The following is a 24,390-nucleotide window of genomic DNA, read 5'->3' on the forward strand; positions in this document are numbered from 1 at the left end:
ATCAGCTAAAGACCATGGACCCTGTCGCAGCTGTAAAAGTTCCGAAGTAGCGGTAGCTTGAATTGCAGGCTCATCGAACACCTGTTTGAAGTTTAACACAAATTGCTGAAGATTATTCAACAGAGGGCCATTGTGCTCCCACATAGGTGAAGCCCAGCTTAACGCTTTTACATCCAATAAGGACAGGATATAAGCCACCTTCATTGAATCAGAAGGGAACTGATTTGGTAGAAGTGAAAATCTTATATAACACTGGTTCAAAAATCCTCAACAAACTTTGGCCTCGCCCGAATAGCGAGGCGGAGCTGGTAACTGAGTGGATGTAGTAGACCCCAGAACCTGGACTGGAAGATGCACTGGAGGCATCCAAACGGTTGGCCAACCTTTCGATGGTAGCTGCCAGATCGTCCAGACAGTGTTGCTGTTGTTGCAGACGTTGTGCCATTCCTGGAATGGCCTGGAATCCTGAAATATCTGCCAGATCCATGGCTTTGCAAACTGTTGAGGCTGGGATTAGTGGACCCTTGGGCCGGCCATGCGGATGAAGATTAGATGAGAAGAGAACTCCGCTGAGATGATACGGCCGGGAGGCGGCAAGGAGCCAGGAGACCAATCAGGAGCTTCGCCACTGGAAGCCCACGATCCCTCCGGGAGAAGCCCGTGAGAATCCGGGCCGCTGGGACTTAGGAGTGGTCTCCCGTAGCAGAAATCTAACAGAGTGGAGAACAGTCAGAGGATTTGAACTGGCAGCAGGCAAAAAAACAGTCTACGAACCAAAACAGGAACCAGAAAGTCAATCAGTCCGAGGGCTGGAAAGCAGGAACTGAAATGGAGACTGGAACTGGCAAGGAAGCAAGATCAGGAGTGGAAGCTGGAGCAGAAGAGCAAGCAGGATCTGGAGCGGAGGCTGGAAAAGGCAAGCAAACTGAATCTGAAGTTCAGGACCAAGGACAGCAACAGTCATTCCTTTGAAAGAACATTTTTGCAAAGCAACGACTTCAATCAGAGGCCAGATTAAAATATTCTGCTGACATCTGACATCATCTTGGCACCCAGCCTCAATTTCATTCCCCTGCACTTCCAGCTGCCTCCCCTTGTGTCTGTGCGTGCCTAAGGGGGTGGAGCTCTGAGACGCTGCTGCGAAGATGACTGAGAAAGCCTGAAAAACAATCGTGGGACTCCAGAGCGGAGGAAGGTAAGAACCCAGTCGCAATTCCAGCGACTGGGACTGAAACAACTGACCATTTTGAAAGTGGGCTCCAGAACTGTACAGTCACAACTGAGGGTCTGACTAAGGTTGGGGACCCCCAACAAGGGCAGCTCATGATTTCAAAACAAGGCAGAGCAGGTATTCTGCCTGGACCAGCAGCCTCTCCCACAGGTTGAGCCCTTGGATTCTGACGGCAAGCAGGACTTAAATGGAGGTTGGAATCATTTTACCTTCCTTCCAACTTTCTTAATGCATGGAATACATCTGGACTGCACATCTAGGATTGTATTTTTATACAAAGACCATGCCTGTTGAACACTTTTAACCTTTGTAGCTGCAAGTGGCCCCACCACCGTTACCTCTCTCACCAAATCTTGCATTCCACTAAGAAGTAAATCTAAAATAGCTCCCTCTGTCATTGGTTCCTGAACCAATTGCTCCATGAAGCAGTCATTTATTAGATCCAGGAACTTTGTCTCTAGCATGTCCTGATGTTACATTTACCCAGTCAATATTGGGGTAATTGAAATCTCCCATTATTATTGCACTGCCAAATTGGTTAGCTTCCCTGATTTCTCTTAGCATTTCATCATCCTTCTGACCATTTTGTCCAGGTGAACGGTAGTATACTCCTATCACTATAGTCTTACCCAACTCACATGGGATTTCTACCCATATAGGTTCTACTGAGCATTTAGTCTCTTGTATGATCTTTATCCTGTTGGACTCTATACCCTCCGGACATAAAGTGCCACACCCCTACCAAGTTGATCCTCCCTATCATTGCGATATAATTTGTACCCTGATATAGCACTGTCCCATTGGTTATCCTCCTTCCACCAGGTCTCTGTGATGCCAATTATGTCAATCTTATCATTTACTGCTATACATTCTAACTCTCCCATCTTACTTCTTAGACTTCTAGCATTGGCATACAGAAATTTCAAAGTGTTTTTTGTTTGTATTAACAACCTGCTTTTCAGTTGTTTGGGATAATTTGGAAATCTTTAGCTCAGGTGATTTTTTACCTATAGGCACATGGTCTTCGTTTGCTTTTATTGGAACCTCTCTGTTGGGATGCCCTAACTCTCCTAACGCTCAACTGCACGTCACTTCCTAGTTTTGCTGGGACACATAGCGTCTTCGGTACATGTCACTCCAATGGCTCGTCTTGCCATGAGAGTCATGCAGTGGACTCTAAGGTCACAGTGGATTCAATCATCTCAACCACTGTCAGCCGTTGTCCGCATCACCAACCCATTTCACCTGACTCTGGCTTGGTGGAAAAGTCAATCCAATCTCCTCAAAGGCCTTCCTTTCCAGGCTCCAGATCCTCAAATTACCCTTACAATCGATACCTCAAACCTCGGCTGGGGAGCACATGTTGCCAATCTACAAACTCAAGGGACCTGGTCTCCAGAGAAGCCAAACACCAGATACATTTCCTGGAGCTATGAGCAATCAGATATGCTCTCAGGGTGTTTCAGGATCGCCTTTCCAACCAGGTCATCCTGATTCAGATGGACAATCATGTGGCCATGTGGTACATCAACAAACAAGGGGGAACGGGCTCCTACCTCCTGTGTCAGGAAGCTGCACAGATATGGGCGGAGGCCCTTTCCCACTCGATGTACCTCAATGCTACCTACTTGCCGGGAGTGGACAATGTGTTGGCAGACAGGCTGAGTCGCACCTTTCAACCGCATGAGTGGTCCCTCAACCCCACAGTAGTGGACTCCATATTCCAACGTTGGGGTTACCCTCGCATAGACCTCTTTGCGTCACCTCAAACCGCAAAGTAGAGAACTTTTGCTCTCTCACTTGCAGCCAACACTCACTACCAAGAGATGCATTCTCCCTTTCATGGGCAACCGGTCTCCTATATGCATTCCCTCCACTTCCACTTCTCTCAAAGACTCTCGTGAAGTTACGTCAGGACAAGGGAAGCATGATCTTGATAGCCCCTTACTGGCCAAGCTAAGTGTGGTTTCCGATTCTTCAGGACCTCTCCATTCGCAGGCACATTCCCCTGGGGAAGGACCCACTTCTGATCATTCAGAACGACGGGTGCCTATGCCACCCCAATCTTCAGGCCTTGTCCCTGACTGCCTGGATGTTGAAATGTTAATTCTTCAGCCACTTAGCCTTTCGGAGCCAGTTTCCTGTGTCTTGATTGCTTCACAAAAGCCTTCCACGAGAAAATCTTATTTTTACAAATGGAACAGGTTTAAGTCATGGTGTTCTTCCCATGATCCTTTCACTTGTTCCACCACGAAATTTCTAGTCTATCTCTGGCACTTGTCAGAATCAGGTCTGAAAACTTCTTCCATCAGGATGCATGTCAGTGCAGTAGCCACCTTCCATAAAGGTGTTGGGGATGTTCCCATTTCAGTACAACCCCTTGTAACACGTTTTCTGAAGGGCTTGCTTCACCTCAAACTTCCACTGCTCCCTTCGGCCCCTTCTAGGGACCTCAACCTGGTTTTGGGTCGGCTCATGAAACCACTGTTTGACCCTCTCCAATCCTATGATCTCCACTATCTCACATGGAAAGTGATTTTTCTTTTGGCAATCACATCCGCTCACAGAGTTTAGTGAGTTACAGACCCTAGTTACCTACCCGCCTTACACTAAACTTCTGCACGACGAGGTAGTACTCTGCACTCACCCTGTTTTTGCCTAAGGTAGATTTGGAGTTTCACATTAATCAATCCATTATACTACCCACCTTCTTTCCCAGGCCCCATTCCAATCCAGGAGAACAGGCTCTGCATACTCTTGATTGTAAATGGGCTGTAGCATACTCTTGATTGTAAACGGGCTCTAGCATTCTGTCTAGACCGTACAGCTACCCACAGAAAATCCACCCAACTGTTTGTTTCTTTCCATCCCATCAGATTGGGTCAACCTGTGGGTAAGCAGATTCTCTCCTCCTTGTTAGTGGACTGCATATCCTTTTGCTATCAGCAAGCAGGCATTCCACTTCAGGACTGTGTTAAAGCACACTCTGTCAGGGCCATGGCAACTTCAGTAGCGCACCTACGCTCTGTGCCGTTTCCTGATATTTGTATGGCTGCTACCTGTGAATCTCTCCATACCTTATATTATTATTATTATTATACCATTATTGTTTAGACAAGGCTGGAAGACAAGATTCCATCTTCGGCCAGTCTGTCTTGCGCAACCTATTTGCAATCCGATGTACCAACACCCTTCCACCTAGCTGTTAGGGTTCAGGATGCCCTCTACCAAATTCTTCCCCAGTCCTTGTGCCTATCGCACATTTTGGGTACATTTGGTGCATTTCTCGGACATCCTCAGCTCGGTACTCACCCATATGTGAGGACTACCATCCTGCTTGTCCTGTGAGAAAGCAAGTGTTGCTTAGCTGTAACGGGTGTTCTCACAGGACGTTAGTCCTCACGAAACCCGCCTGCCACCCCGCGGTGTTGGGTTTGTTACGTTTTTCTTATTTTATTTTTTGGCACGTACTTTAGCTTTTAAACAAGACTGAAGGGGGACCCCTGCTGGATGCAGGGTTAGTGCCATCCTGGGCATGCCCAGTAGGTGCCAGTCAAAGTTCTAGAAACTTTGACAAAAGTGTTCCGTGATTGGGCTCCATCCTGTGATGTCACCCATATGTGAGGACTAACACCCTGCTGTCCTGTGAGAACACCTGTTACAGGTAAGCAACTTCTGCTATCACCAAGAGAGCAAGACTAATTTCTTAAAGTAAAATTGTGGCTTGGCTGCACATTTTACTTTCTGTATCGTGCGGGCATACCTAATAGGGCCATCAACATGCATTTGCATGTTGAGGGCGCTATTAGGTGCCGCGGGTTGGACGCACGTTTTCCGCCCCTTACTAAATAACGGGTAAGGGAAAACGCACATCCAAGGGCAGATTAACAGTGCGCTCCATTGGCCTGTATGAGCAGGCAGTTTTCAGACAGATGATTAATGCAGGTAAAATATGTAAATCACTTTGAATATTGTCCTTGCGTCGCATAGATCTACCTTTCTTCTCCCTTCAAATTAAATGTACGGGTATCACCAAAATGTCCCTTCCTATATGCATCAGATTCTTCATACTCTCAGAATCTGTGAGATCAGAAAGAGGAGGCACATATCAAACTCGCTGGGAGGTATTGTGCAGGAAGTGTGTGTTTAAGCAAAACATTTGAGCCCATTTTGGCTCATGTTCTGTTACCTCCATCTCCTGTCTTGAGAGAGTGGCTTTCTTCCAGCTTGCAGGTACCCATTCGGTGAAGTGCCCAGGGAAAATTCCCTTTTAAGAATATCTACTGCCAGGGACTGCAGGTTTACCAGTGAGTGCATTTGTGATTTATTGGATTTTCTTTTCTGTACTGACATGCACTATTCCAAAGTGTATCAGCTGTGAATTTTCATCTGCAATCAAGTTAACCAGTAAAAAGTATTAATTTTTTTAAACAATCCCAAATCTGTGTGTGATGTGTGTTGTCCTTTTGCTTACTGTGACTGATTGAATACCTCCAAACAGCTTGAGGAACTTGAAAAACTGAAATGTTTCCCCAGGCGGGAAAGAACGGATGGGAGCATGAGCTGTCTGCTTACCTCACTAATCCCGAATGTGCCCCAAGTTCTAATAGCTGGTGGAACAGGGTCACATAGTCATCAGTGCAGCATGAAATCATGACTGGATGAGTCAGTTAATGAGCCCTGGCCTGATATTTTTGAAAATGCACAGTACTATCCATTGATTTCATGCTCAATTTCTGTCATTTGAACTATTGGCCGAAGAGCCAGCCAATGAGAAATGTGCATCAGCAGCAGGATGGTTCTTTTGGGTTTTTTTTTTAAAACTACTTTTCAAATATATTTACTTTCAGCTGTATGAATATCCTCTTGATTCCAAAACTAAGCAATTACCCTTCTTGCGTAACCCTGACATTCTGGTGGGAGAGAATGACCTGACTGCTCTTAGCTATCTCCATGAGCCAGCTGTCTTGCACAATCTGAAAGTCCGCTTCTTGGAGTCGAATCACATCTATACCTATTGTGGTAAGTAAAGGAAGCATGGTAATATTTCTTGGTGCACATTGTTTATCAAGTTGACTTAGGGAATGGCCTCTGTTATTACTGGCATCAGTAGCATGGGATCCTCTTAGTGTTTGGGTACTTGCCAGGTTCTTGTGGCCTGTTTTGGCCTCTGTTGGAAATAGGATGCTGGGCTTGATGGACCCTTGGTCTGACCCAGCATGGCAATTTCTTATGTTCTTAAATACTATGAACTTCAGACATGCTGAACATGATTTATATTGTTGCAAGTCATATTTGAGGGTCCTTAATGGCACTTGTACAAAGAGGCTATAACAAATGATAGTGATGTCCTTCCAAGTCAAATATAATTAGCAGCAACTTGATCCCTGTAACCTTATTTTTACTTAAGGGAAAGAGATAGCTAATGGTCCAGTCCAAATATCGTATGTGGTCACATATCAGGACTTTTATTAGCCAGAGAAGACCAAGTAAGTCAACCTGATTGGCTGATATGACCTTTTCCATGGTTAAATATTCTTCATTAATAAGATTTGAATTAACTTTGCATGTTTATTTATTTACTATTTCTAAGTTTAATTCTGGTTGAGAATTTTTGTTCAGCCTTAGAACTTAACTTTCAAACCTATTCATGTTATAGCATTTGTGTATGTAAGTGGACGAGTGGAGGTTAATGCTATTTTATAAACTCTGCAGTGGGAGCCACTTATTTCTACTCCAAAACTATACGCATGTTTCAGCATTTGTGACTATTTCCAATGCACGATAAAACAAGCTTTCTGTACCTATTTTAAAAACATACATATATATTTTACTTGAAAATATTTGTGATACTGCATGACTATGCAGAATTAAACACAGAGGCAGGTATAGTTTAAAGTGTGCACAAGTACTTGGAATCAGCAGTTTCCCCACACTTCCATCAGTTCTCCAAATCCCTCTAACACTTCATCCTGAATCTCCACTTCGCCCATACCTCCCAACTAAAAACTGCAGAAATGCAAGTTTTATTTCACTTGCACCAATCAATTAGCAACTCTAAATGTGTAAGAACATGTTCAGTAATGTAAACGTGTAAAATAGCAACGTCCATGTGTCCTACTTAACCCTGTCCTGGAATATCCCTAGAACAGTGATGGTGAACTCCAGTCCTTGAGTGCCACAAATCTATCTTATGCATCTTCATTGTGGATATTCTGAAAATCTGGTCTGTTTGTGGCACTTGAGGACTGAAGTTTGCCATCACTGCCCTAGCCTCTTCTTTTTTTCCCCCTGATGAAATGTACATGTGAAATTGAAAATACACTCTTGACATTTATAAAATAGTATGTGTGCATGAAACCCCTTTTGAAAATTCACTCCATATAATAATAGAAAAGCTTCCCTACACTCTTCTGTCCTTAGGCTAACACAATGATGCATTGCCTAGAAGAATATTGTTAGAGAGTGGAATACTGCATTAAATAATCTCTTACCCTAATACAATATACATGTAGAACATAAAAATTACCATTCTGGGTCAGACCAAAGGTCCATCAAGCCCACTATCTTGTTTCCAGCAGTAGTCAATCCAGATCACAAGTACCTGGGAGGATCCCAAATAGTAGATAGATCCCATACTACTTATGCTCAGGGATAAATCGCTGCTTTCCCCAAGTCTGTCTGGTTAATAAGTTTATGGACTTTTCATCCAGGACCTTGTCCAAACCTTTTTTAAACCCATCTACACTAACTGCCTTTACCACATCCTCCAGCATTTTGGATGTACTATATTTGGACCCAGTTATGAGCTACTGTGAATAAAAGCAGCAAAACTGCAGTACCATGTGGCTTGCAGTTTATAAAAGTAAAAAATAAAATAGTAATTGTTTCCCTGTAGACTGTGCAATAGGAATGTGCAGGCAAAACATTTTTCGTTTATTTCAGTGGATATTGTTTGCTGCTTTGCGTTCTTTTTTTTTTTTTTCTGGTTCTTTTGTTGTGTGTTTTTTTATTTTCATTTTCAAAACTTATGCAAGTAGTTTATTAATTGTCCAGACAGTTACTGAACTGTACAAGCAACTACCAAACTGCGTGCATAAATTGCTGAAAACGAAAAAACTAAAATTTTGTTTAGTTTGGAGACACTTTCCATGCTGTCCATTCAGTTGTAGTAAACTGAAAAGGTCCTCATTTGTTGCATTTTATGCATATGTTTGAAACTATTGCACATCCCCTGCTGTGCCCGGTCCACTGCAGCAATTATTAGACCAGCTCTCGTTGAATCAATATGGCTGTTGTCATACTCATCAGGGAACAAGGTTGCACAAGTAAATTACAGATTTCTTTACAATTCTGGTGTGATTTTTTTTTTTCAAAAGTAGTAGAGAGTTGTTTGTTAAAAGGGTGAGGAAAGGTGGTGGTGATTACAAAGGGGTGAGGAAACTGAGGGAGACAAACAGGAGAATTGATAGCTGTAGGAGGATCCTCGATAGGTGAGGAAACCAAGCTCCCTATTAAGTCCCTTAGCAGTGTTGGTCATTTTAATTGCAAGTGTCTCATATACAGGTCGATACAGTAAAGTGCGCTCCGTTGGAGCGCACTGTCAGCCTGCTCTAGACGCGCGTTTTCCCTTACCCCTTATTCAGTAAGGGGAGGAAAACACGCGGCCCACCCGCGGCACCTAATAGCGCCCTCAACATGCAAATGCAAATGCAAATGCATGTTGATGGCCCTATTAGGTATGCGCGCGGGATACAGAAAGTAAAATGTGCAGCCAAGCCGCACATTTTACTCTAAGAAATTTCTTCCGGCGCCAGGAAAGTGCACAGAAAAGCAGTAAAAACTGCTTTTCTGTGCACCCTCCGACTTAATATCATGGCGATATTAAGTCGGAGGTCCCCAAAAGTAAAAAAAAAGTTAAAAAAAAAAAAAATTTGAATTCGGCCCGCGGCTGTCGGGCCGAAAACCGGACGCTCAATTTTGCCGGCGTCCGGTTTCCGAGCCCGTGGCTGTCAGCGGGCTCGAGAACCGATGCCGGCAAAATTGAGCGTCGGCTGTCAAACCCGCTGACAGCCGCCGCTCCTGACAAAAAGGAGGCGCTAGGGACGCGCTAGTGTCCCTAGCGCCTCCTTTTCCCCGTTTTTCCCGCGTCACCTCATTTAAATACTGAATCGCCCGCACCGGCGAGGGGCCGGTGCGCGCGCCGGGAGAGCGGGCGTTCGTCCGCTCTCCCGCGGTCTTACAGTATCGACCTGTAACTTGGGTAGTTTTGAAGTTCTCTTTCAGTATCCTGATCACAGATACAATGATCTATCCTGGAAAAATGCTCCCCCATAGCAATGTCAGCTTGCTGTTCTCTGCTTTCATCTTTTAACTTCTAATCCATTTCATGAAGTAGCATGGCAGTTTGCCTTGACTTTTATTTTTGTGTATCCACTTGGCGTAACAATCGCATTACTTTTGGAAAATGGTCCATCTTTTTCTTAGTTTTGCCACTTGACACAGATCAGTTTTGATAGGCAGATCCTGTCCTAGTTATTATGAAATTTCTCCCAGTGCTTCCTGGGATGTACAGTCCTCTCTACAAGGAAAAGCCTAAAATGTACCGGAAAAGGATTAAATAAAGATGAGGTTGGACCAACCTGGGGAAGGCTCAGCATTGGACGTGGTATCTTGGTATCCAGATGAAAAAAATCAATAACTGGCAATTCAAAACAATCAGGAAGTGAATAATAATCTCCGTGTTTGTATTATTTTGTGTTACTGTGTGTAAGTGATCACTCGGGAGAAAAAGGCCAGATCGGTTTAGTGTGGTTTTTTTTTTAGTCAGGTGGTCGATCAGAGGGAGTAGTGGACCGCCAGTGGCAGATGGACCGCAGGAGCACTAATGAAAAAGGATGACTAGTCCTCTTTGTGGCAGGCTCTAACCTCCCTTCTAGGGCAATAAAAACTCCAAAGCACTCTTCAGATGTGGCTCCCAACTGAGCTGACTTTACAAGGAAAGTTTATGCGCAGGCTGCGTGCCATAGCTGGTTAGGTTCAGACTTAGCTGGCTAAGTAGCACTATGTGAATATTTGGGCATGGACAGTGGCTGCCATTTAGCTGGCTTAACGTTTTATATGGCTAAAAGGATAGCCAGCTAAGTGAGGGATGGGAAGGGGACATTCTAGGATAGAGCCACTTCTTCAACTGACGGGATAAATGCTGATATTCAGTGTTAACTGGCTTAGTTAGCTGGATAAGCATAGGACAGCTATTTGGCTATCCTATAGTTAGCCTGAGAAACTTATCCAGCTAACTATAAGATAGCTATGGAGGTGACCAATGTTACCCGGCTCCAGAGGTGATCTGGGAACCTATAGACATGTGAGCCTGACTTCAGTGCTGGGAAAAATTGTGGAAACTGTTATAAAGAATAAAATCACACAACACATAGACATGATGTAATGGGACACAACCAGCAAGAATTTATCCAAGGGAAGTCTTGCCCTACAAATCTGCTACATTTTTGAAGGGGTTAATAAATAAATAAGTAAATGTTTATTTACTTCTTTTTACTATACCGATGTTCAGGACAAAATAGTCCTAGCACACCGGTTTAACATGTGGATAAAGGTGAATAGGTAGATGTGGTGTATTTGGATTTTCAGATGGTGTTTGACAAAGTCCCTCATGAGAGGCTTCTAACAAAACTAAATAGTCATGGGATAGGTGGCGATGTCCTTTTGTGGATTTCAAACTGGTTAAAAGACTGGAAAAAGAGTAGGATTAAATTGTCTATTTTCATAGTGGAAAAAGGTAGATAGTGGAGTGCCTCAGGGATCTGTACTTGGACCAGTGAATTTTAATATATTTATAAATGATCTGGAAAGGAATACGACAAGTGGGATGATTAAATTTGCAGAGGACACAAAATTATTCAGAGTACTTAAATCACAAGCGGATTGTGATAAATTGCAGGAGAACCTTGCAAGGCTGAAAGATTGGGCATCCTTATGGCAGATGAAATATAATGTGGACAAGTGCAAGGTGATGCATATAGGGAAAAATAACCCATGCTATAGCTACACGATGTTAGGTTCCATTTTAGGAGTTACCACCCAGGAAAGATTTCTAGGTGTCACAGTTGATATTACATTGAAATTGTCGGCTCGGTGTTCTGTGGCATTCAAAAAAGCAAACAATGTTAGGAATTATTAGGAAGGGAATGGCAAATAAAACAGAGGATGTCATAAAGCCTCTGTATCGCTCAATGGTTAGACTGCACTTTGAATACTGGTTGCCCCATCTCAAAAAAGATATAGTTGCGATGGAGAAGGTACAGACAATGGCGACCAAAATGATAAAGGGGATGGAACGGCTCCCCTATGAGGACAGGCTAAAGAGGTTAGCTCTGTTCAGCTTCGAGAAGAGACAGCTGAGGGGGGAATATGATAGAGGTCTATAAAATCATGAAAGTACTTGAACAGTAAATGTGAAATAGTTATTTACACTTTGGGATAATAGGAGGATTAGGGGGCATTCCATGAAATTAGCAAGTAGCTCATTTAAGACTAATCGGAGAAAATTCTTTTTCACTCAATGCACAATAAAGCTCTGGAATTTGTTGCCAGAGGATGTGGTTAGTGCAGTTAGTGTAGCTGGGTTCAAAAAAGGTTTGGATAAGTTCTTGTAGGAGAAGTCCATTAACTGCTATTAATCAAGTTTACTTAGGTTAACTGCTATTAATTGCATCAGTAGCATTGGATCTTCTTGGTGATTGGGTAATTGCCAGGTTCTTGTGGCCTGGTTTGGCCTCTGTTGGAAACAGGATGCTGGGCTTGATGGACCCTTGGTCTGACCCAGCATGGCAATTTCTTATGTTCTCATTGTAGCAGCTACTCTACAAATGCCCCTTTCTCTCTCAGTAACTGCTATAGACTTGTCTCTGAACATGTAAAGTATGCCAAGATCTGCTTTGAAACATTTCATAAGAAGTCTTAGAAAGGGGTTCACAGTTCGCTATAACATAACAGATAAGATTGCCCATAGGCTACATATACAATCATGTTTTCTCAAATGTGGCCAAGATCATTTGTCTTTACTGTGTTCAGAAGAAGAATGTAATGTACGAATGATTTTTCAGGACCTTCCTATGACTCTGCTAAGTCATGAGTGTTTAAAGGAATACAGAATCATGTGGCATAATAAATTATGTTTCAAGATTAAAACTCAAATGTGTGTGAAAATAGTTTGGTGGGATTCAACTTTGAAGTGGCTCACTTAGGAGAGGTTGACTAGTATTGGAATTCAGTGTTTACGTACAACTCAGCGATGTTTGTGTTTCAGGTATTGTGCTTGTTGCCATTAATCCGTATGAACAGTTGCCAATCTATGGGGAAGATGTCATCTACGCATACAGTGGCCAAAACATGGGGGATATGGATCCCCATATCTTTGCAGTGGCAGAAGAGGCTTACAAACAGATGGCCAGGTGAGCTGAATATGACAAGAATGACTACCTAAAAGTGGATTTCCAGGAGAGAGCATTTATAAAAAGGATGCCATGTCAGTAAAGTGGAAACCTGGGTTGAAATCGAAGTGAGGAATCCTGTATTTCGGGATGACTGGCTGACTCTGTGAGCTCCAAGTTTGTCCTATCCTTTGCTCCCAAACCATGTGTTCTGGGATTCAGAATCTGAAAAGGCAGTATTATACATCTCAGAATACCCTGGGATGGTTGTTTATGCTTTTTTTTTTTTTTTTTATTATTATTTTAGTCTTCATTGAGTCAGCTTGTCACCCCTGTGTGTTCAAAGTTGTTACTGTTAATTGTTTCAGATATAATTTTATATGATTTGCGTTTTCAAATAAATTTTCCTTAGCTTTTAGGGGATGCTTTTAAAACTGCTGGTGACCTGTAGACTTTTGCTCTAAATTTTCAAAGGGAAAGTGTTCTAAAAATAAAAAGGCTAGCCGTACACATTTAGACTTGATCATTTGTGCAGATAGCTTTTATCTGAGTGATAATACGTGTATATTTTTGAAAATTAGTGTGCCCCTAAATCCAAGCTCCTCCCCGACTCCACCCGCTGGAAAGCCTCTTCACCTTAGATCCTAAAGTACACGCTTCGAAGCTTCGAAAATTACCCTCTGGGAGGGTGATTTTCAGAGGCACTCCTGCGAGTAAAACAGTGTTTTATGTGCAGAAATGGCCTTTAACAAAATTGCATGCCCAATATGTGGGTAAACCTAAGGGTCTGCTTGCCAGTTCACACAGAACTTTATCTGGACTGAGCTCAGGTGTTCCCAGGGAGTGGGATGGGAAAGGGAGGTGGTTTTTGTTTTTTTCTTTTTTTTGTGTACTGTGTGTGCGTTAAATTTTTGAGAGAAAATTCTGGGTACATTTTAGCAAGTGTAAGTGTGTGTGTGAGTAGACTTGGTAGATTAGTTTTCAAATGGAGACTCATGTGCCTTAGTCCTCTTTGAAACTTGGTTTAACTTATGTGCGATGTTAGAGAATTACTCCAGTAGAGGTAAATTTTAAAAGTGGTGGTCTCACAAAAATGCCCATATATGCATGTATGTGGGCCATGTGCGAGCGAGGCGTATTTTAAAAAGTCTCAAAGTATTTGTGCATATACTGTGCACATGTCAAAAATGAGGGTGGAAAAAGGGCGGGGCATAGGCGGAGCATGGATGTTCTGGGGTGGGGCCAATAGTTATGTGTGGAACTTCGTAAATTAAAACCAGAGACACTGTCGCGTGCCAGCTTGTTATCCGTGTAACTTTGCTGCTGCTCCGGATGAAGAGCAAGTCTGTAGATTTTTTTTAGGGCTTACATGACAGGGTGAGGGTCCGGGTCAGCTAGCTGGCATGCCAGGATGAAGAACCAGAGGGTCTTGAAGACCTTGATATTAACTAGGACTAATTGGGAAAATTGGGTTGTCCCTCAAGTGAGCATGTTTTAAAATCCGCCTACAAACACGCATAAAAGCCGGCAAATTCCTAGGAAAAGTAGGTGAAGTACGTTTTCTAGAGTAATCTCTTAAGATTAGGCACATACTTATGTGCGGGAGGTGTATTTTAAAACATATGTGTGCAAATATACACACGATTTAAAATTGCATCATATCTCCGCTTGCATGCAGATATGCACAGATATGGGTGCATATGCACTTGTTTTAAAATTAGCCTGTTAGTGTGTGTTGACTCGTTGATAATTTAGTCTCTTCTGTTCTCATTTACTATGTTAACCCATCCAATATGGACAATTAAGATTCTTCCACTTTGAGGAGATGAGCATATATATCTCCCCATACTCCACCCAATACTAGCTATCTACTCCCTCATGTCTTTTATCCAAACTTTCAACCATTTTTCCACCATATCACTCCCAACCATGCCCAGAGTCTGTTAAAATACTGGCCTTCACTACCTCCACTGGTAGGCAATTTCAGGCCTTGTTATAGTCCTCTATTCTTAAAACATCAACACAAAATCCAGCACCATGGTCCCTTCCATATCGTACCATAAAAGTGCATAGAAGAACATCTAATACTGGATTTTGGCATTGTCCACAAATTATCTGGCTGAAGATACTCTAGGTCTTTCCAATAAGCCTGGGACAGACTATAGATTTTCTGCATCCCCAAGGACCTGGAAACCATGGCAGAGACCAGATTTTTTTATTTTGTGAAAAGCTTTTGCTTCTGATGTGGTGTCACAAAATCGGAGGGCAAGAATCGACAGAAAATCATATGCTAAATGCATAGCATATATTTGGCAGTAGACACCCAGTAGTATGGTACATAGAAAACTTTTGTTACAAGCATAAAATACTTCATAGCTGTGAGCTGAATACTTCTGAGATGTGAGTGAGTGAATAGTAACTGGGTTGGAGTAGTGACATGGTGTTTCTGTTGACAAGTTGCAAAGTTGCGCTAATTCAGCTACTTTAATAGAAACATGACTGCAGATAAAGACCATGCGGCCCATCCAGTCTGTCCATTAAGGATGTGAAGAGGCAAAATTTTTATTTTGATTTGTTCATTTTGTATGTCATTTCCATTTGTTTCAAACAAAAAAAAATTTTTTGTTTATTAGTACTTGCCAGGTTCTTATGGCCTGGATTGGCCACTGTTGGAAACAGGATGCTGGGCTTGATGGACCCTTGGTCTGACCCAGTATGGCATTTTCTTATGTTTCTTATGTTTCATTCATTTTATCTGTTTCATATTAGTCTGTGGGAGAAGCCATGCAGTCTGCTTTGAGCCTCAGAATTAGCTTTTTCTAATCAATTGTAATGAAACTTATGGGTAGATATCAGAAGGGGGTAAAGAACTCAAGACACCAAGACTAGAAAATTGCACCAAAAGAGGCATGAATAGACTAAGACTCCGTAAAGGGGAAAAAAGGTACCAGTAATAGGTGTTCTCCAAGGCACCATCAGAGGAGCAATGCAGCAGCAAGAGTGCCAAGAACACTCCAAGGCTTCAGAAGAGGGCACAAACAACAATGGCATGAGCCCCCCAAAGGCAGCATGAAAGGGGCAAAGTGACAAAAAGAATGACATGAATATCCAAAGACACAATGAAGTGGGAACAAAGCGGCAAAGATGCAGAAAAAAAACCTCAGGCACTAACAGAGGAACAAAGCAGCACAAAACATTGCATGAAGACCTCAAAGTACCAGGAGTGGTGCAAAGCAGCCACCCACAGTGGCAAGTGCATTCCAAGGTGTAGAGTCTAGGGTGTGGCAGCAAGGCAGAGTGGCAGAAAGACTCACGAAGTGTAAAGTCTATGGTATGTCTGCAAGCTGAGTTTTAGAAATACCCCCAAAGGTGTAGCATAAGTGGCATGATAACAAGGCAGTGTGTCAGCAGGACTCCCAAAGTAAAGTTTTTCATTTGTGGGATGGGATATCTCAATTTCTACTGAAGTTCGAAACTTGGGGAGTTGTATTTGACACAGGGTTGTCTTTAAGACCCAAGTGAATACTGTAGTTCATAGCTTATTTTTTAAGCTTCACATGCTCAGGATGATTAAACCATATTTGGGAGCCAATTCAGTAAAGTATACCTCAGCCTAACGCACAGGTTTGTGTGATTGGATGCGCGTTTTGGACATGCTAGACTAGTATCCGATGCAATAAGGAGATTAGGGCATCCAAAATGTGCGCCCAAACTGATTCGTAGCAGATAGTGCTCATCACATGTAAATTCCATGTAGATGAGGCTCTTAGCTGTTACCCACGATGCAAAAATCACTGGGTACCCAATGCACACTTTTTAATGCGGCAGATTTAACTCAAGTCCTAGAGGTAGCATTAAGTCAATCCACAAGTTGGGCTCATGAGAAATTTAAAAAATACTGATCTCTGTGGTTCCTCCTACTTAGTATTGTTGCAACACTTAAATCTACTGGTTGTGGTGTTTAAAAATAAAGTTCCTTAGTGTTTGGGTAGGTCAATCCCAATGAGTGGGTAATGCACTTCTGCCAGCAGATGGAGATGGGCAAAAGCTGACATCACGGCCATATAGTCCCACATAGACATCAGCCCGCCAGTGTTCTCCGTCTTCAGCAGATGGTGGAGATGCATGACCTTTCGGGGGATTGCCAGTGAGTAAAAAAGAAAAAAAAAAGGAAGAAGGACTCAAAAGGAGATACTAGAAAGACAAGACATCTATATAGCACCGCTTGTCTCCTGAGGTAATACTGTGCGGTCCCTCCCTCAGTAGAGTGCTCTCAGTCTGATAGCCTTGACTGCCATGGGCCAAAAATTTTAATAGTGGTTTCAAACCAAGAGAGGCTCTGTGGTGAATCCTGCCTCCAAGAGAGGGTTAGTGGTGAAGGCTTTTAACACTCTTCCCCTGTAGCCGGGATCCATTTCTGCTCTCAATCAAGGAAAGCTGAGCTCAAGTAAAAGGTTTTTTTCTTTTTTTTTTGCTTTATTTAAAAAAAATAAAAAAAAAAAGAGCAGTGAGAGGAAAGTAGGAGAAAAGGATCTATTAGCTCAGCAGTTGCCTGCCCCGCTCACACCTGTCCCGCTAACATCTCTGGGGAGTTTGGTGCGGTGAGGAGGGCGTGCAGACACAGTGGGATGAGCAACTGTTTGGCTATGTCACCTTTCCAGGTTTTTTCCTTTGGCGCATGATGAGCCATGATGTGATTTCACGCTTTTTTCGCTGTAGGTATCAGCATGCTTCTGCGCGCCCAGTTGTGCACCCAACTTTGTCTTTTTTTTTTGGAACAAAATGGCTGAAGCATCTCTTGCCCCCTGAAGGATTCTGTGTGGTCCCTCCCTTAGTAGAGTGCTTCAGTCCAGTAGCCTTGAGGGGCCTGGAGCTAAAGTGCATTTGGCGGTTGCAGGCCGAGAGAGGCTTGGTGGTGAACATTTAGCTTTCTCTCTCCCCGTTCCTGCTCTCAGCCATGGAGGACTGGGCTTAGATGAATGTCTTTCATCTTTAAAATAAAAAACAGAAAAAAATCATAGGCTAGCCCGCTCATTTCTCTGGGGAGTTCCATGACCTGAGGAGGCAGTCCAGGCATGGCGGATTGAGCAGCCATTTGGCTAGGCCTTGCTCTCAGGCTTCTTCCTTTTTGAGTGCATGTTAGGCCGCACAGAGTTTGCACACGATTTTTGTTCTGTGTGCCGCTCGGCGCGTTCCTATGCATCCATTTGGGTGCCTTAGGTTTACTGGGCACCCATATCGGGCATCTAGTTGGGTGTATGGCCTAGGCACATATACGTGCATGTATACATGTGTGTACACTTTTTGGGTGCCTGTTATGGGCACGGGTTTTCTGCGCGCATATTCCAGATGTGAGCTTTCACAGTTCTATGTGCTTATAACTATGGCGCCTATGGTGAGGAAGCCTAAGCTCTTATCTGTTGTGTTGCATGCCACTTCAGGGTCATTCAACCGCAGCTTTCTTTAAGTCTGTAACAGCGTTGCCTGGATGCTTGGGGGGATTTACCCTCTTCGGAGTTTGCCAGCAATGGTCTATCTCCATGGTCTGTGGGGTTTGGGACCGAGGGTGACACTCCAAAGGTATTCCTTCCATTGGTTGATCCATGGGCCAAGTTATCACGTGCCGCTAGCTCTCAGGATGGTCAGGTTTGAGCCTGTTGGTTCTGGAATTGAGCCCATCCTCTCTTCCTGGCTAGAATTCTTCCAGGGTTGGTAGATGTTACTACAAGGCCAATTTTTGAATTGCCAGTGCCTACAAAGGTTGATCCGTGCATTTCAAGTGATTCTCCACCTGACTCCACAGCCAAGTGCTGTGGCACAATGCGGCCTGACTAAACTCAAATGCAGGTGAATCAAAACGATACCGATGATGATGGTGATGGGGAACGTTTCCCATCCTTTGAAGGCAAATAGAAGTTTACTCTGTTTCTTTATTAGAAATGAGTTGCTGAGTTTGGTCTCTCAGGCATTGAAGACCCTCGGAGTGGCTGGGACTGTCTCCTTGGGAAGGCAGAAGAAAGTTCCTATTTTGATCACCCTACACAAGGCTTCTTGTTTCTTTCCATTTCAGGTTGCACTCCAGGTGTGGACTTCTGGAAAGGAGTGTACCAGGGCATCTCTTATAGGAGGATGCGCCTTGGCAGATTTATACCCCTTGGATCCACAGACCAGAGAGTGGTTGCATTTCCCTAGGATGGATGCCTTGCTGTGTTTTGTCTTGAACCATACCAACATCCCGGTAGAGGGACGTGTGGCACTAAAGGACTGGATGATTGAGACTAACCTAAAGCAAAGAATTTGATGTGTTTTTGGCCTTATAGGGGAGGTTCCTCCCAGAGATCCCATCTCTTCTGAAGATCTCAGTCCTTTCGTCCTCGAAAGGATACGGACTCCAGAGGTAGAGCCCCTCGGACTGGCACTGAAGGTTGGACAGGCTCACCTGTTGGTTCAGGAGATAAGTGACATCTATCCCGTTTTTACCACAGTTGGGTCCAGATTACTTTAGATCAATGTGTTCTTGAAGCTTTTTGGGATGGGTATGCTCTAGAATTTCTTCTCGTTCTTCTGGATGCCTTCATGGTCTCTCTAACTCCCCTCAGCAGAGGGTAGAAGTGGAAGTGACATTACAACGGAGGCTGAACTCCGAAAGTGGTGATTCTCATTTTCAAATCAGAGATATACAGCCCATTATTCCATTTATTTGGTCATGTCCAAGAAAGAAGGGTTGTTTCAGGCCATACTGGATGCATATTCCCATACGTTGGGAACTTCAGTGATCCATTTTGCTGTTCTGGATCTCCTTACCTTTTGGGCTAGCCATGGTACCCGAGACCTTTTTCCCTAGGTCATGGTGGTGGTAGTGGTGGCTTTCCATAAGGAGAGCATTCTAGTTCACCCTGTTTGTATGATTGTGGGTCTTATCTACAGGTCTGGGGGTTGCTGACCACCGCATGAGAAGTGGTTCCCTGGGAGAGGGCACACATGTGCCCTCTTCAACACCCATTGATCTCCTGTTGGAGTCCACAGTCAAAGAACTATGCGGAGAGGCTATTCCTCTCATTTATTTATTTATTTATTTATTTTTAATTTTTATATACCGATGTTCCTGTAAAGAATACATATCGCACCGGTTTACAAGGAACTGAACAGTCGCCTCCAGGGCGGAAATACATTAAAACAGTCGCCTCAAGGCAGAATACATTAACACAATTATACAGGAAAACTATTAAAGAGAACTTTCATAAACTTCATTAGAAATTTCATAAATTTCATTAGAGGTGAGATCTTAGTTGGACTGGTGGTTACAGGCGGGACATCTTAGGAAAGGAATTTCCCTGACACCGCCGGATTGGTTGGTGCTCACAACGGATACGAGCCTCCAGGACTGAGAAGGCTCCCTGTCAGGAGCTGGTGCTGCAAGGGCGCTGGAATGCAGCATAGTGGCAGTGGAACATCAATAAACTGGAACCACACGTGGTTTGGTGTTGTGCGGCTAGAACAGCTTCTCCTAAGCATATCTGCCTTCTCATAGCCGGAAAGAACAACCAATTCCTCATCTGAAGAAACTTGGAACTAGGAAAATTGGAGCTGGCAGATGAGGCCTTTCTGCTCCTGGTGAACCACTGGGGCTTATAGGATCTAGACCTGTTGGCAAGCTGCAACTACGTGAAGGTTCCACACTTCTTTAGTTACAGGTGGGACCCAAAAACGATGGACATCAATGCTTTTTTTCAGGAGTGGCCATGTGGCACCCTGCTGTATATGTTTCCCCCTGGCCTCTGATAGGCAGTCTGGTCCAAAAGATTTAAAAGTCAAACCAACCCCATCCTTTTATTGGTTCCAGATTGGGTTCAAAAGGCCGATCTCCAGAGGATCCAAGTCGATTCTGTCTTATGGTATGGGCATTGAAAGAGTTCAGTTGTTGAAGCGGAGTTTTTCCACCTGCTGTAATTTCCACTTTTCTTCTGGTCTGGAAATTTTCTACTTCGCTAGCCTAGGTTAGTGTTTGGAGGGTCTTGAAATCTGGTGTTCTGATTGAGGTACTTAACCATTCAAAGTGGATAGTCCTTTCCATTTGGAATTTTTACAGGATAGCTTGCATAAGGGTTTGGCCCTTAACACCTTGAAGGTTCAAGTCGCAGTCCTGGTTTGTTATAGAAGTGTCATTGGAAGACCTTGTCTTCCCATCTGAACATGTTCCATTTCTTGCAAGGATTTAAACATCTTCACTTCCCATTGTGCCTTCCGGTGCCTCTGTGGGACCTTAATTTGATCCTCAAGTTTTTGGTGGTTCCGACTTTTCTACTACTGCATACTCTTTACTTGCGACTGCATACCTTGAAGACAGGTTTTCTGGTAGTAATCTAATTGGCACATTTGGTCTCTGAACTGCAGGCTCTTTCATGCTGTGAGACTTCTCTGTATGACTCTGTGTGGTTCAACTTTTTTGCCTAAAGTGGTTTTGGAGTTTCATTTGCATCAATCCATTTCTGTCTGCCTTGGACAGGTACAGAGATGAAGATGAGTGCTGCCTTTTGCATTCCTTCGTCATCAAGCATCCTTTACAGCAGGGTTAGGAGATGGCTAAGGCTGTTCACATGTCTAATTGCCTAGTCATGCTCCATGATGGAGGTAAGTAAGGAGCTCTGGCGATGCAGGCAGTGATTGTCCACTGGGTTAAGGAAGTTGTCATGACAGCCTAGGTGGCTGCTGAAGTTGCCTTACCGAAACAGATTAGACCACGTTCCACGTGGTTTCAGGCAGTATTGTGGGTGAAACTTCGTTTGTTGTCACCTGTTGAAATTGGCCATGTGGCAACATGATCATCTTTGCTGTCCTTCTCCAAGCATTACCACTTGGATGTTAGGGCTAGGGAAGATGCTACCTTTTCGCAGACTGTATTGTTTGGACTACTGGCAGCCTCCACCCCTTTTCGAGATTAGCTTTGGTATATGCCACTCGTAGGGCTTGACCTAACCAAATGCTAAGGAAGGAGAAATTACTACTTACCTGATGATTTCTTTTCCTTTAGTGAAGGGTAGATCAATCCCTGCTGGTGTTTGAATTTGTGGTTAGTCTTTCTTAAGGCGAGTTATGCAGGGTATTATTCCTGCTCTTCGTTGTCAACTGGTAAGTGACTTCTCTAGCCCTTAGTTTGCTAGATATGTTCCTTTCTTTGACTTGAGTTCAGTGTTCCTGTTGGTTGAGAAACATTGTTTGCCTATTAATAAGATTCAGGTATAATCAGTTTGCTCACAGTTTGGCTTTTCCATCGAGTACTGGCGGGCTGATTGGGTGGGACTCTATGGCCTTGATGTCACCTTTTGCTCTGTCTCCATCTGCTGGCAGAGGTACATAACCCACTCGTTGGAATTGACCTACCCTTCATTAAAGGAAAGGAAATTATCAGATAAGTAGTAATTTCTCCATATAATGTAATGACTTGATGTGTAAAAAAAAAAAAAATTCTGGACGCACACTTTATACGCACAATAGCAAGGGGTGAAATCATCCTGAAGTGGTATAAAACAAACATGCGCCCATTGAAATTGTGGGTGCTTAATGCATTTGAGTGCTAGGGATGCACAATTCTTCTGTAACAAGTCCTTTTTTTTACACAGTCCCTCATTTACATATTGCATTGGGCACACAGCAAATGCAGCTGTGCGCACATTAGGAAAACGAGCGTTCAGTATGAGCTCCTGTTTTAATGTGCATCTTATTGCATTGGCCTGTTGTGCACTAGTGAATTGTGAACAGTATTATAGGCCTTGACTACAACAATGTGATATACTCTGGTTTTTCAGCTTTCACCCTGAGAACTCAGCAGAATGTATTCTCATGAGCTCTAGCCTCTGTGATCATGTTTCTCCTATTTTGTTTGTACTTCACTGGCTTCCAGTTGAATGGAGAGTTAGGTTTAAAATCCTAGCTCTATTCTGTAAAGCACTGAGCAGCAAAGCATCACAGCGTGTTAGTGCAGTGTTGAAAATCTACCGGCCTGCTAGAACTGTTAAGAACCATGGGGTGCTGTTTTAGATGTACCTACAACCAGTTCAGTAAGGTTGGCTGAGTCAAGAGAGAGTTTGTCCACAGTGAGTTGTTCTGTACTTTGGAATCAATTGCTTGATGCCCTCAATAAGGAACAGTGTTTTAAAACATTTAAGAGGGCTCTCAAAATATTCTTTGAAAAGGCATTTGATGCATTTTTATAGTCATTAGGTCATTAGACTTTGTAGCTGTAATTTATAATCTGTTCTTGTGTATTATTGGGCCAGCTAGAGAGGTGAGATAATGCAATTTTGTTTTTAGTGTCTTATTATAAAGTGTTTGTTGATTTGATTTATGAATGTCTCTTGCAAGCTGTTTAAAATACTGAAGTGTTGTAAATAAAATAATTATAACAGCAAGGAAGAATGGCAGCGAGATTCCCAATGTGAGGCATGAAGAGCCAGGATGGCATCAAGCCAGAGTTGAAAGCAAGACCCCTAAGGTGTAGTGTCAGGAGCAAGGTGGCAAGACAGAATGGCAGCAAGAGCCTATGGTATAGCAGCAAGATTCCCCAAGCGTAATGTCAGGCATGCCACCTAGGCAGAGTGGCATCAAGACCCCTGATATATAAGAGTCTGATATGGCAGCAAGGCTGAGTGTGATAGCAAAACCCCTAAGGTGTACTGTCAGGAGCATGGCAACTTCAGCCTTGCTTGGTCAGTATCCTAGCAATACAAATGAAATGTTCCATTTTCCCTCTGATTAACCCGTGGTGCCCCTCCTTACCTCATAAGCCCCACAGTTTTCTTGCTTAAATATTTTTTATATGTAGTACCACTCTTCCTCCCTTTCTTCCTACAGGCCTTCCTGAATAGATTATAGCTTGGTATAACTATATCTGAGTTGCAAATCTCTGAGACTGCCACTATATATAAGTAAGCCTCTTCTATGGCAATGATTTTATTTCATTTGCGATGAGCATTAATTTAGATAGAATTTCAGATGTTGCTCTTTTTTCCCATCTCATGTATATTCATTAGGGATATCCTGAAAACCCGACTGGCTGGGGGGGGTGCCCATAACACCAGTTTGGGCACATCAGCTCTACAGTACATTTTCTTACCTGAGGGCTTTGTCCATCCATCCCTGATGATCCTTAAAGCCCTCTCTTGTGGAACACATTGTATCCGTACTTTAAGAGGTGGACCCCCATCTCTGCTCAGCAGAACCTGAAACATCCAGTGGTCCAGGAAGCCGAAATGCTCTAGTTGTGACCCATCCTTGCAACCATTCATTTATCTCCAGAATGCGACTTTCCTTGACTGAGAGGGCTGAGGATAATACCACCTAAGCACCTATTTGTTTTACCCTGTTTCCTGGAGCCATGAAGCTGTTTTTGACACACACTGTGTGGTAACTAGTAGCATCATTCATGCCAAGTCGATGAGCAGCATCAGATAGTAGTCGGTAGGCTTGATGATTTCTGATAATCTCTCCATAAAATCTCAGATCTTGGCATATGGCAGAGAGTACGCTTCCTGGGACAGATGGCTAGCTCTGTGCCCCTCAGAAGCGAGTCACCAACCATCATTACGCTTCCTCAGAAGAATGGTTTTTGAGCCTGCTGCTTTTAGGGTTTACAATTTTCTGTTCCTTCTCATCCCGATATAGTTTCTCTGCCTCTGGTTCTCTTCATCCTGGGATGGATTTTTTGCC

At 43.4% G+C, this 24,390-nt stretch overlaps 1 protein-coding gene across 3 annotated transcripts in view; it reads left to right on the forward strand.

The window, feature by feature from the left end:
- MYO5B (myosin VB) overlaps positions 1 to 24,390 on the forward strand; it is an 896,473-nt gene that overhangs the window by 308,330 nt on the left and 563,753 nt on the right. For all 3 annotated transcript variants that reach the window (XM_029580146.1, XM_029580135.1, XM_029580157.1), the window contains exons 3-4: positions 6,082 to 6,253; positions 12,561 to 12,705. In XM_029580146.1, the coding sequence (XP_029436006.1) occupies positions 6,082 to 6,253; positions 12,561 to 12,705 (317 nt within the window). The remainder of the gene's footprint in view (positions 1 to 6,081; positions 6,254 to 12,560; positions 12,706 to 24,390) is intronic.

The sequence above is a fragment of the Rhinatrema bivittatum genome, chromosome 1 (genome assembly GCF_901001135.1).
Source record: "Rhinatrema bivittatum chromosome 1, aRhiBiv1.1, whole genome shotgun sequence".
NCBI lineage: Eukaryota > Metazoa > Chordata > Amphibia > Gymnophiona > Rhinatrematidae > Rhinatrema > Rhinatrema bivittatum.